The following is a 12,646-nucleotide window of genomic DNA, read 5'->3' on the forward strand; positions in this document are numbered from 1 at the left end:
AGGACATTACATTGCTTGGAAAGTAGCAATCTTGAAAGTTTCACACTTCAAGTTTCCATTTATAGAATGATTCAAAATAACACAATCATAGGAATGAAGCACAGATCTGTTTTGGGTTTGGGGGGTTGGGGGATTCGTGGGTTGGCTGTAAAGGGGACTTTGCAGGGACGGGACAACTCTTTTTTTATTTTGGCTTTTTGAGACAGGGTCTCACTATGCAGTCCAGGCTGGCCTTGAACTCATATGTAGCCCAGGCTGGCCTCAAACTTGCAAGGATCCTCCTGCCTCAGCCTCCCAAGCGCTGGGATTACAGGCGTGCGCCACCACACTTGGCTGCATTTATTATTAGGAGTGTCAGAGAAGCCCAAATCCAGCCCAGAGCCTGTGCACCAAGCTCGGCGGTGCCCATCCTCTGGCCAGTGTGTGGGCTGATCTGCTCAGAGGGACTCTGTGGAGGGTCTGGGTGCAAGCTGTCTGCTCAGCTCTGTCTGGCCCGGCATCCACACTCTCTTCCTGGGTTAGGCCACAGGGCCGAGGCCACAGCCTCCAAGGATAGTCAGACCCAGGATGCTGACCGGTGTGTGAGTTGGGGACACTTCAAGCAGCACTGTGGCTGCTGCAGTGGCAGGGAGGGTGCTGGGGGCCACTGAGGGCATGGCTTTCCAGGGAGTTTCTCCCTGCTTCTCAGTTTCCCCGCAGGCCTGGGATCCCGCACCCTCTCCCTCGCCTCTGCTGTATCCCCAGCCCTGCTCCTGAGTGACTGTAGCTGGTTCTAGACTCCTTGTTGGAGCCGGGCGTGGTGGTGCACATCTGCCATCTTAGCACTGGGGAGGCTGAGGCAGGAGGATCGCTGAGGGTCCGAGACCAGCCTGGGCTACATAGCAAAGCTCTACCTCAAAAAGCCAAAACAATGAAAATCAAAGTCCTTGTTGGAGTCAGCAACAGAGAAATGAACAAGGATGCCACCTCTCTTCACCCTTCGGCCCTCGGGGTGACTCTGCAACGTAAGAGGCTGGATGACACCTCTGAGACGTGAGGAGAGGCTGAGGCAGGAGGCACCAAACTCAGCCCTGGCCAGGGAGACGCCTCAGAGCAGCAGCAGCTTCCGCAGCTGCCCCCACTCCTCTAGAGCGCTTGGATTACAAGTGCCCAGCTTGTTCCCCCAAATCACTGATGGCCCCAACCCAATCTGCACCATTTGGGTCAAGGGCACCACCACGCATGCGGTGGCCCTGGCCAGCGGTCCTCTTCCTCCTCGCATGGCCACACCCCCTCAGCTTCCCATAAGGCGAGCCTCCCATCTCCCAGCTGCTGTCCCCGCCCCTGCTGCGCCTCCCACTCCTCCGGCCTGGACGGTCGTAGCCCAGGCAGACCTTACAGCAGTTCCTCGGGCTCAAGGGGCTGGCCCCAGGCGCACATTCTACTCAGAACCAAGCAGGCTCCCCACGGAGGCCCTGAGGCTCCTCCACGCCGGGCTTTGCCTCCCTAGCTGTCTTCTCAGCACCAGGCTGTGCCCTCCCATTGCCCTTCGATGTGACAAAGGTCAGCTGTTGCCCATGTGTCATCTCTCCATGGAGCACAAGCCCTAGCAGGAGGACAATAAATGCTCCGGGAATGGTCACTGCTGGACCCTCCCTCCCGGGCAGTGCGGAGTGGGGTGGGCCACAGGAAGGGACGGACCTTTACCTTCCTTCTAGGGCCCCAGACCTGTCATGGGCTACCACGAGCCAAGGCCAGGAGGCGAGGATGAAGGAGACACAGATCCTCTTCTGCTCTGGATTTGCTGTGGGTGGGTTCCCTTCATGGTCCCCACTTTACAAACAGGGAAATGGCTGGGCATGGTGCGTGCCTGAAATCCCAGCATTCGGGAGGCTGAGGCAGGAGGATCACTGTGAGTTCAAGGTCTGTCTGGGGTGCATAGTGGGTTCAAGGCCAGCTTGAACTACATGGCCAGACCCTGTCTCAAAAAGCCAAAACAAAAAACCAAATACCCACAGGGAAACTGAGGCATCCAGAGGCAAAGGTCCTCACCTAAGACCCACGGTGAGTAAGTCAGACTTGTCCAATCCAACCTCTGGTTTCCTCTCCTGATCAGCAGCCTCTTTCAGCAGGGTCTTAGTGGGGACAAAAGAGGGGCTAGACTCTCGGGGGAGGCCGAGGTGCATCACCAGGGCAAGGGGTAGAGGGGCCATTACTCCCGGCCTGGGACATCTGTGCCAGGCAATTTGGTTGCTTAACTACAAACCTGCCTCCCCTGGCCCCTGCACTGAACCAGCCCTTTTTTATCTTTAAATTTTGAGACAGGGTCTTGCTCAAGCACTAAGGTACCCGGGCTGTGCTGCAACTTGCGATCACCCTGCCTCAGCCTCCTGGATGCTGGGATTACAGGCGTGCACCACCACACCCCTCAATTCCTTCTGTGTAAAATGTCCAGAACAGGCCAGTGCAGATGGGGTAAGCACTTGCCAGGGCCTGGAGACTCCTTTGGGAAGGGTCTGGGAACCGGAAGTTGTGAGTGGATGAAACGCGGCTGCACTGTGTGCTTTAAAATTAATCTGGAGCTGAGGGTGTGACACTTGCTGAGGGTGCAGGAGGCCCTGGGTCTGATCCCCAGCACTGTTTTATTATTTTTGAAATAAGATAGGTTGCGTGAGCAGGGGATTCGTCTCAGTGGTTCTGTCGCCTGCTTCGCAAGTGCAAGGACCTGAGTTCGATCCCCGGTACCGAAAAGAAAAAATAAGTAAATAAATAAAAAGAAAGTTTGCGTGAACTTCACCTCAATTAGGAAGTAACATAAATGCAGACCTGTGATCAGACAGAAATGCAGCAGTGGGGACTGCAACAGCGGTGGCATTCCGGGGTATCTGGGGTCCTGGGTGGCAGTGCCGGAAGTCCTGGGAAAGTGTGCGCTTCAGGAAGTGGGGGTCCAGCCTCAGGGACAAACGGCCTGTTGGGACCACACCCATTGTCGCTTCCTCTTCTGCCGCAGCCAGGCCTGTCAGGTCTCTGCTCACCCTCCCAGGGCTCTGTCCCCACCTCCTCAGGCCGAGTCCCTCCCCTGCATGCCTCTAGGGACTGACTGTGGTCTCGGGGTTTGCACCTCCAGTATCACTGATGTGGGTGATGCAGGATTGGCAGCTGACGTTTCTCGAGGTCCTGGGGCGGTGGGTGGAGGGGAGGATGCTGGCGTGGGTGGGTCTGGTGAGGGTGGGGGTTCCGGCCGCCTTCTAAGGGTTCCACCCTGTCCTGAGACTCCGCCCACGCGACCTGTGTGCCCCCAAATACCATTAGGCTTTCAACACCTGAGCGTGGGGTGCTGTGAGGCTTCAGTGCACAGGGCGTCCCTGGAGGAGGATTCACTCGCTCCAGTCAAGGCTCAGGGGCCAGAGTCAAGTAACTACCTCTTTTCTTTTTTTTGAGACAGGGTCTCACTATGTAGTCAGGCTGGAGTTGAACTTGCCATGCATCCCAGGCTGGCCTCAAACTCATAGCGATCCTCCTGCCTCAGCTTCCCGAGTGCTGGGATTACAGGTGTGCTCCACCATGCCCGGCCCACATGCATTCTTGTTGTTTGTTTTTTGTGGTACCAGGGATAGAACTCGGGACCTTGCACTTGCAAGGCAGGCGGCCGAACCCCTGAGCCAAATCCCTGGTCCCCCACATTCATTCTTTGTTCTGGTTTGGGTTTTGAGACAAGGTCTTGCTATGCAGCCTAGGCTGGCCTCAAATTCCTCCTACCTCAGCCTCAGCATGCGCCACCATGCCCAGCTTTTATTTTTTACTTTTTTAAATTGTAGTACTGGAAATTGAGCCCAGGGCCTTCACACTGAGTTAGATTTCCAGTCATTTATTTATTTACCAAAGCCCCATTTAATTCCTTAAATTGCCCAGACTGGGTTTGGACTTGTGACCCTCCTGCTTAGTCTCCTGAGCCCTGGGATCACAGGCCTGCACCATCATGCCTGGCTGTATCTTCTGAACTTCCATGTTCTGACTCACCTTCACCAGTGCAGTTTTGTTTGTTTGTTTGTTTGTTTGTTTTAGTTTTTGAGACAGGGTCTCGCTATGCAGTTGAGACTGACCTGGAAGTCACTATGTAGCCCAGGCTGTCTCAAACTCACAGTGATCCTCCTGCCTCAGCCTCCCGAGTGCTGGGATTACAGGTGTGTGCCACCACGCCCAGCTACCAGTGCAGTTTTGATGAGTAAGGACGTAGTCCAAGCCCTCAGTAGGACATGACTCGCTCCTCCTTCACCTACCCATTTATTCTGTGCACCGTTTCTGGACTCCACATCTTGGGGGGCCCTTTAGGTTTCCCCTCAGCTGGACCAACCCGCCCTGCTTCCAACCCACACCAGCTTCCAAGGAGGGGAGGAGGAGAGAGGAGTCCTGGCCTGCCCAGCTCAGTCCTGCAGCTCGCTGGAGAATACTTCCGCCCAGTCCAGGGGTGGCCAGCGGTTCACAGACGTCTAGGACGGCTCTGAGGTCCCCAGGGGCTTGGGGATAGCTTCCTGTGTGATCTGGGAGTCGTGGGTCATCTCCCCATCAGAGCTGCCCCTGTCCCTGGACAAGGGGATGGCAAGAGCAAGGATCAGGAGAGCAGGGCAAACCCAAGCTCTGAGGGTCAGGCCGATGAACATTTAGTGTGCTCACAGACCTTGCCTCAGGTCTTTGTTCCACGCCCAGTCTTTCTGAAGCATTCCCCGGGAATAAGGAAGGTGCCACCCGCTGGGAACTATGTGAACCAACAGTGTGAGGTCTCACTGTGGGCCGGACAATTAGAGGCCACTGACTCCCACGGCCCAAGGCTGAATTGCTTGCTTTTCTCACTCAACCACGACCTGGCAGCGCTCTCTGCCGGTGATTTGCTGCGTTGCAGCCGGTGGCCGCTCCGGGACCCCCTCTCCCGCGGGGGCTGCCCCTAGTCCTAAGCCACACAGGGGTGTCCTGGGTACTCACACGAAGCTGAGGACGATGGCGCCAGCGAAGCCCACGAGCAAGAAGAAGGGCAGGGAGCCCAGGACGGAGGTGATGACGATCATGCCCCCGCTGCGCCTGCCGGGCCACGTGTCGATGGCCGCATAGGGGGTGACTGCGGAGAACCCCGCTGGGTTACACCCCAGACAACTGGCACCTCAGTCTTCTGGAAGGACAGGCAGGTGCCCCCCGCCCGGACGCCCAGGGTCCAAGGGTGAACCAGTGACGGTATCCTCCCACTTCCCACGTCCCTGGCCTCTCCTTCCTTGCCTGATTTTCAATTCTAAACTGACTCACGTGAATGGTGAGCAGGTGGGTAGAAACTACAATCAAAGCTAAGCAAGGGTGCTGGTGTGGCGAGGCCAGGTGGGCTGTGGCTCTCGTCCTCTTCTGGCTGCAGTCCCCCTTGGGGATCAGGCACCGGCCCTCCCATGCTCTGATCCTCTGGCCTCGTCCCACCCAGGTCCCCAGAGACCTCCACTCCGCAGACCTCTCCCCAGCCCCAGGAGTCTGAGCCCTCACAGACCAGGGCTCCATGTGTGGCCCCAGGTGCATGCTGTCCCTGAGCCCAGCGCTTGGGTCTGGCCCGAGGTGCTCAGGGCTGGGGCTTCTCTCAGGACCCCCGGGTGAACCTGGGTTCCTCTCCCACTTGTCAACCAGGAGACCCTGCAGGGTAGTGTGAGGGCTACCAGCTGGCTCAGTGGGGCCTGGTGCAGGGACGTCCCTGAAGGGTGCAGGGAGAGTACACTGCTGGCCAGAGGGACGGTGACCCTGACCTCACCTCAGCTCCTCCATGGGACTCCCCAGTCTCAGTGAGCACCCCGTCTTGTTCTGGCCCTGGAGGGCAGAAGGCAGGGAGGGCACGTTGCGGGATAAACTGGGGTTTTTTGCTTTTATTTTTATTTTTTATTTATTTTTGAGACAGGGACTCACTATGAAATTCAGGCTGGCCTTGAATTTCTGGCTATTTCCCTGCCTCAGCCTCCTAAGTGCTGGGATTACAGGCATGCACCACCATGTCTGGCTTCAGGTCAAACTGTTTTAAGAGGCTGTTACTCCTCAGCTCCTTGGCCGGCTGGTACTCCCGGAAGACAGCCAAGCCTGGCCCTGGCTTCCTGGCCCTGGAACACCACCCTAGCCCACCCCACTTACGCTGGTTGGTGCGGATGTGGTCCGACCACAGGCTCTCGTCCTGTACCAGGCCAGAGGACACATTGACCAGGGCATACTTGAACCTAGGAGACATAGCCAGAGTGACTTCCGGTGTCCCGTATGTCCCAGCTGCGGGGAGACAGAGGACGGAGCACCGCTACAGAGGGGACTCCCAGGAGACAGCCACCGGTCAGCTGGAGGGTAACAGGAGGGGGCAGGACTTGGCCGTCGGACACCCCTGCACCCTCCTGTCATGACTTGTGTCTAAATGTCCTCCAAAGCCTCATGTGCTCATAGGTGGGGCTTTTTGAAACTGGCCGGATCTAAGGCGTACGATACTGGGATTAAGGGCGTATGGTGCTAAATGAGTCCACTGATTAGAACTAGCATAGTTCTGGGTGTGGATAATGGAAGCCCCACCCTGGGTGTGGGTGGCACCTATCAAAGGGCTTTTAGCCTGGACGGAATTAAAGGGACAGGAAGAAGGCAGGCTGCTGCTGCTACTGATGCTTCCGGCCTACCCGGCCTACCCTGCCACGGACTGTTTCCCCTCTGGACCCTGTCGCACGACTGAAACCTCTGCGGTGTGGGCCAGAATAAACCTTTCCTCCTTTAACTTGCGGGAATTTTGTCTCAGCAATGAGAAAGTTACCACGACACTTCCCAAGCTTCCTCCGGGAAGCCTTCAGTGACCCCTGTGCAGGACACGTGTTTACTTCGTGTTGCTCATGGGACACACATACTGGGCATATTGGGGTGATACCGACAGCCGACCCCACTGCCCTCGGGTCAGAGCTACATTGCAGGCTCAGGAAACCCTAATAAATGTTGCAAGACTACAGATATCCACCGCCTACTTTAAGGCTCACACACAGTCAGTCAAAAGCAATGGATGGTTTGTAGCCTGTGATGTCTACAGCCTATGGCTGTTGACCCTTACAAAAATGCATTCTGGGAGGCTGAGGCAAGAGACTGTAAATTGGAGCCCAGCCTGGCAATTTAGTAACTCAGTGAGAGCCTGTCTCAAAATTGAGACAAATAAACTTTTTTTAAAAAAGGGTCTGAGAAGGGCTAGGGATGTAGCTCAGTGGCACCATGCCTGCCTCACAAGCACAAGGTCTTGAGTTCAATTCCCAGTACCAAAAAATAAACAAACAAAAGGTCTGAGAAGCTGGACGTGGTGGAATACATCTGTGATCCCGGCACCTGAAGGCAGGGCCAGAAAGATCACTGAGTGTTCGAAGCCAGCCTGGGCTACACAGTGAGACCCTGTCTCAAAACCATACCAAACAACAACAAAAAATCTGCTCATCCAGAGTTTTGGCGAATCCCATGCCGCTGTTTCAAGGTGAGCATTCCAGGATGGGGCCGTGTGCCAGCCCTGGGCCCCTGAGGCAGGGTGTGTTTTCCCTAGGAGCCAGAGAGGACTGCAGAGGCAGGAGAGGTGTTCCCAGAGGAAACACAGGTCAGAGGGCCTGGGCTGGGGAAGAGGACAGAGGGATCCTTGTCCCCAAAGGGCTGAGGTGGAGGCAGGGGCGAGCACTCTGTGAGGATACCAGGTGGTCAGTGCTCTGGGTCCCAGACAGGCTCAGAAGCTTTGGAGACGAGACCCCAACCTAGGTGTCCCCATAGCAACCAAAGTGAGTGTAACCAAAGGTTTGACCCCTGGTCAGAACCCCAGCTCTGCGGGTGGAGACTGAACTTGGAGGAAGGGGTGGAGGGAAGGCCGCCCACCCAGCTCTAGCTCATGTCGTGTGTGTGCCTCGGGGGTGGTACGCGGAAGGACAGCTGGTTACTAGGCAGCCTTACCTCTCTGGACCGCATGTCACTTCTCTCTGTGTTGGGCCAAGACTCGTGCATCACAGGTGGGGCCCAGCGCACAGTGAAAATGTGGCCCCTTGTTCCAAAGGAAGCGCTTTGGGGGGTGATCACAGAGCATGGAGCCAAGTGGGGCCACCTGAGCCCTGGGCTCTGCTCTGTTCCAGCCCAGGAAGCTGGCTCCGCCTGAGACCCGGGCGGCCCAAGCAGCCAAAGTCTGGAGAAGTGTGGCTGCTCCCGTTCTGTCCCCTCCTCCTGTGGCTGCTCACACATACCCACCTGTACGCCGTGGCAGCTGACAGCGGTGGGTTGCAGATGCCCCGGAAGTTGGGGTCCCACAGGCAGGCCCCGTTGTCCCCCACTCTGACCAGGTATGCATCCAGGATCTCTGAGGCCTGGTTTACGTCCTTGACCGTGTCCAGGCTGGGCAGGTCACTGCAAGGGGTCAGGTCGAAGGCGGCAGCTCTGTAGGGACTTGTCCTCCCGCCCACAGTTTGCCGGAACGTGGATGTCAGGGGGCTCTTGCCGCTGTCCTGCACGGAAGTGTTCCTGGAGCCGACTACAGAGGCAGAGCCAGGGGTGAGGGTCCTGGCCACACTCCTTCAGTCATTCATCAAACGGCTCAAGCCTCTGGTCTGCTGTGGCCATGGCTGGGCCCTCCCATTGCAATGGGGGAGACGGACAAAGAGCACCTCTCAGCTTTGGGCACTGTGCCTGGCTCTCCCACTTTATCTTACTGCTGTTTTATTTTGTTTTCTTTTATTAGGTAGGGTCTCACTATGTAGTCGAGGCTGGCCTTGAACTTGCAGTGATCCTCCTGCCTCAGCCTCCTGAGCACTGGGATCACAGGCGTGCTCCACTACACCTGACTTCCTCACTTCATCTTGTAACACTTCTGCCATCCCCACCCCAGCAGACCTGTACACCTGTTCCGACAGCCCCGGGTGATCTCTTTCGTGAAACGGGAAAGAGGATCCTGTGGGACTGGGCAGGACAGGGAGGCAGATGACCCGTGTGGGATTCCTGGTCTCTTCCTCACTGCTGAGTGATCCTGGACAGCTCGCTCTACCTCTCTGGGTCCCAGCGTGTCTTCAGTGAACTGGCCTCAGATACCCCATAGACTGGGCACAGGTCAGCAGTCAGAAAACGTTTGCTGAGAGGATAGAGGGCCAAGGCTCAGGCAGGTCCCAGCAGGTCCTAATGCTGGGCTTCGCCTCCCAATCCCAGAGCCCTGGGGAGCCTCGGGGAGGACCCGGGCTAGGTGGGTACTCGGTGGTGGTTGGTGCTGGGTGCCAGGAGCAGGTCTGTGCCACCCGGAGCTGACCGCAGCGGGCACCAGTGCATGCTGGAGAAGAGCACAGGTGAGTTTAGTGATGCAACTATGGGGACGGAGCACCCTCTCCCGCTTCCTCTTCCGGGGCCAGGTTGGACCCCTTTCAGAGCAGCGGGAGAGAAGCAGGACCCTTACCCGAGTCTACCGTGACGTAGAGGTAGACCTTGTAGGTACCCGTGAGCGGCTCTGTGCTGTCAAACACGCAGAGGGGCTTTTCCAGGGCCACGGTGGTGAGTGTGGGGTTGTTGGTGGCGAAGGTGATGCTGGCCAGCTGGGGCTGAAGGTCGACAGCTGGAGGAGGAACGCAGTGGGGAGCTGACCCCACTCGTTACCTGCCTTGTGCCAGGCACTGTGCCTCACCCCGCCATGGGCCTCCTCCTGAAGGTGTCTCGGGCTCAGGGGTTACCCTTGGCTCCACACTGCTGGTCACCCTGGCCAGAAACCCTGCCCCTCTTTTTTCCTTCTTCTTTGGTGGTCCTGGAAATCGAACCCAGGGCCTCTGCACTATATTGCTATATACATGGCCCAGGCTGATCTTGAATTTGCAGTTCTCCTGCCTCAGCCTCCTACAGTGCTGGTATTACAGGTTTTCACCACCATGCCCAGCTTGTCCCCAAGAGCACCACTGCCACTCCCCAGGGTGTCTCTGCCCACGGGCTCTTGTCCCATCCACACCTCCCTCTTCCCCTGGACTCAAATAACAGGCCCCTTCTACTCTGTACCATGCCAACCCCGCCTAGGGCTCTTCTGTGCCCCCAGACGCCCTCCACTCGGGCCTCTAACCTCACCCACCAATGCCCCAATTCCATGCTCGGGCTGCAGGGTGCACAGCCTCCCTCCTCCTGAACTCGCCCATGCTGCCTTTTGGCCGGGAACTGTCCTCCATCTGTCCTGGTCCAGGAGTCCCTGTGAGTGGTCCAGCCCCTTCTCTCCCCTCCCGCAGTGCCCGTATCTTGGTCTCTCCCAACACCAACACCCATCACAGGACAGAAGCCACCCGTGAGCCTTCGGATGCCCACAGAGGAAGCTCGCAATGTTGGCTGCTACTAGGATATGAGTGCCCAGTGCCGGGAAGCCGTGCGCATTCCTGGACTGAGTAAGTGACGCCCCAGGGCTCCAGGATCCCCGGGGGGCTCCCCGGGAAGGACCAGGGGAGCCAGGGCCAGAGTCGCGCCTCCTCCCATCCCGCAAAACCGCTTACTGGAGCCACTCCGCAGGCAGCCGAGCGCCAGCAGCGCCCAGAGCGGAGGCATCGCACGGTCTCCCGGCTTGTCTGGCGCGCACCTGCGGGCCTGTGTCAGGCTCCGCCCCCGTGCCGGCCAATCCGCAGCCTCGCCCGAGGGCTATTTACATAAACCCCGCCCCGGCAAGTCCGTGGGGTGGAGCGTCTTCCGCGGCGCCTTCACCAAAGCAGCACCCACTCTGCGCTGGGAAGAGGCGGCGCAGACACCTGGGAGAGGTGTCCCGCTAAATGGGACCTTGGGTGTTATCCATACCCTTCTGGAGCCCTGTAAAATAGGGACGCTAATTCCTACCGCTATGGAGCCCCTGCTGCATACAAGGCCTTGGTAAAACTGCTAGCATGAAAAACTAAAGCGCCACGCCTGAGAACTCTCTGACGCTAGTAGTGTGACTTTTAGTTCCCTCTGTCCTCGGAGGTCGAGGCCCAGGAGAGACCTGAAGGGGCAGGGACTCGCCAGGCCACACGAGGCCTCCTTGGCAACACCGAGGTCCCGCTGCCCAGCCCAGGGCTGCTTCCAAAGGGATGGAAGAAGAGCTTCCTGTGGTGACACGCTCCTGTAATCCGAGCACTAGGGGAGGCTGAGGCAGGAGAATGGCCGCTAGTTCCAGCCGAGCCTGGGCAGCTTAGTGACCTAGTGTGACCATGTCTCAAAATGTAAACTAAAAATGGAACTTGGGGTGCAGGTCAGTGTGAAGGTCCTGGGTTGGATCTTCAGCCCCAGGGCGAGTAAGGAAAACGGTTGGGACAGGGCTGCTTCCAGAGGGGAGTTTGAGGGCAGTGACGTGGTCCTCACTCACATCCCCTGACGCACCTTAAGCCAAGCTGATGTTTAAGATATAAAAGTGTATCCTCATCAGGGATGAGGGGAAACTAAAACGGAAAACCAGCAAAGAACGGGCCTGCGTACCACACGGACGACACAGCACTACAGAGAAAAGTGACGTTGGAATGGGTCCTCCGGCTGACTCCAGTGGGGGAGAAAACTCCGGGGACAGAAGGACCTGACTGAAATCCCAGAGACTCAGGAAGGAAGGGCACGACCTAGAGGTTCTCACTACAGGGAGGAGAGGCAGAGGAGGGAGGGAGAGCTCGCTAGTGTTTGTTTTCTCTTTTAATTGTGGCATCGTGATGAAAAAGAAAAAACCCAACTTCTTACCTCTGACCACTAAAAAGACCTAGAGACACCAACACCCCAGGCCACCTGTGTAGTTTCCTGTCCAAAGAGTTTAACCTGGATGTTGTCACCAGGAAGCAATCGGATCCAAACTGAGCAGCTTTCTGGAAAGCAGCCAGCGTGTCTGCTTGGAAAACGTCAGTGTTGAGAAAGACAAAGACAAAGGCAAAATGAGGCAAAGGCTGAGAACTGTGTATATTGGAGAGGGCTGAACAGATGTGGCCACTAAATGCACCGAAGGACTTTGATTAATTCTCAGATAAAAATGAGCAACCTATAATGTTCACTATTAGAGTCAGTATAACAAGGACAGACGTTGGAACTGTGGAATGCGTACTAGATAGCAATCATGATTAGATGTTTAATTTGGGGAGTATGGTGGTTGTAGTGCGGCTAAATAATAGGGTGTGCACCTGGGGCCACTGGGGCAAAGTTGCCACTCTGTGTATGGAGAAAGAGAAACAAGCCAGGCGTGGTGGCGCATGTCTATAATCCCACCACTCAGGAGGCTGAGGCAGAAGGATCTCAGCAAGTTCAAAGCCAGCCTGGGCTACATAGTGTGTTCAAGGCCACCAGAGCTACATAGCAGAACCCTATCTTTAAAAATAAAAAGAGAGAGAGAGAAACAGCAGATGCAGCATGTTAGCAGTTGATAAATAAATACAACTACACATTGTGCTGTTCTTTGTTTTGTTTTGTTTTGTTTTTTGGCTTTTTGAGACAGGGTCTCACTATGTAGTTGACACTGACCTTGAACTCACTATGTAGCCCAGGCTGGTCTCGAACTCACAGCGATCCTCCTGCCTCAGCCTCCTGGTGCTGGGATTACAGGCATGCCTGGCCTGTGCTGTTCTTGAAATGTTCCTGTAGGTTTAAAATTTTTCAGGCTGGGTGGGGTGTCACACATCTGTAATCCCAGTACTCCAGGAGGCTGAAGCAGAAAAGACTC

General features: G+C 56.5%; 1 protein-coding gene across 1 annotated transcript; it reads right to left on the reverse strand.

Moving 5' to 3' along the window:
- Positions 1–4,170: 4,170 nt before the first annotated feature.
- Upk3a (uroplakin 3A) lies at positions 4,171–10,533 on the reverse strand. The gene is made up of 6 exons (XM_010634341.2): positions 10,482–10,533; positions 9,416–9,571; positions 8,227–8,506; positions 6,130–6,212; positions 4,960–5,092; positions 4,171–4,563 (listed from the first exon to the last, which is right to left on the reverse strand). The coding sequence occupies exons 1-6, from the start codon at positions 10,531–10,533 to the stop codon at positions 4,470–4,472; spliced, it is 798 nt and encodes a 265-aa protein (XP_010632643.1). The 3' UTR covers positions 4,171–4,469.
- Between the last annotated feature and the right edge of the window lie 2,113 nt (positions 10,534–12,646).

The sequence above is a fragment of the Fukomys damarensis genome, unplaced genomic scaffold (genome assembly GCF_012274545.1).
Source record: "Fukomys damarensis isolate Sample0158 unplaced genomic scaffold, DMR_v1.0_HiC HiC_scaffold_19, whole genome shotgun sequence".
In the NCBI taxonomy this organism is placed as follows: domain Eukaryota; kingdom Metazoa; phylum Chordata; class Mammalia; order Rodentia; family Bathyergidae; genus Fukomys; species Fukomys damarensis.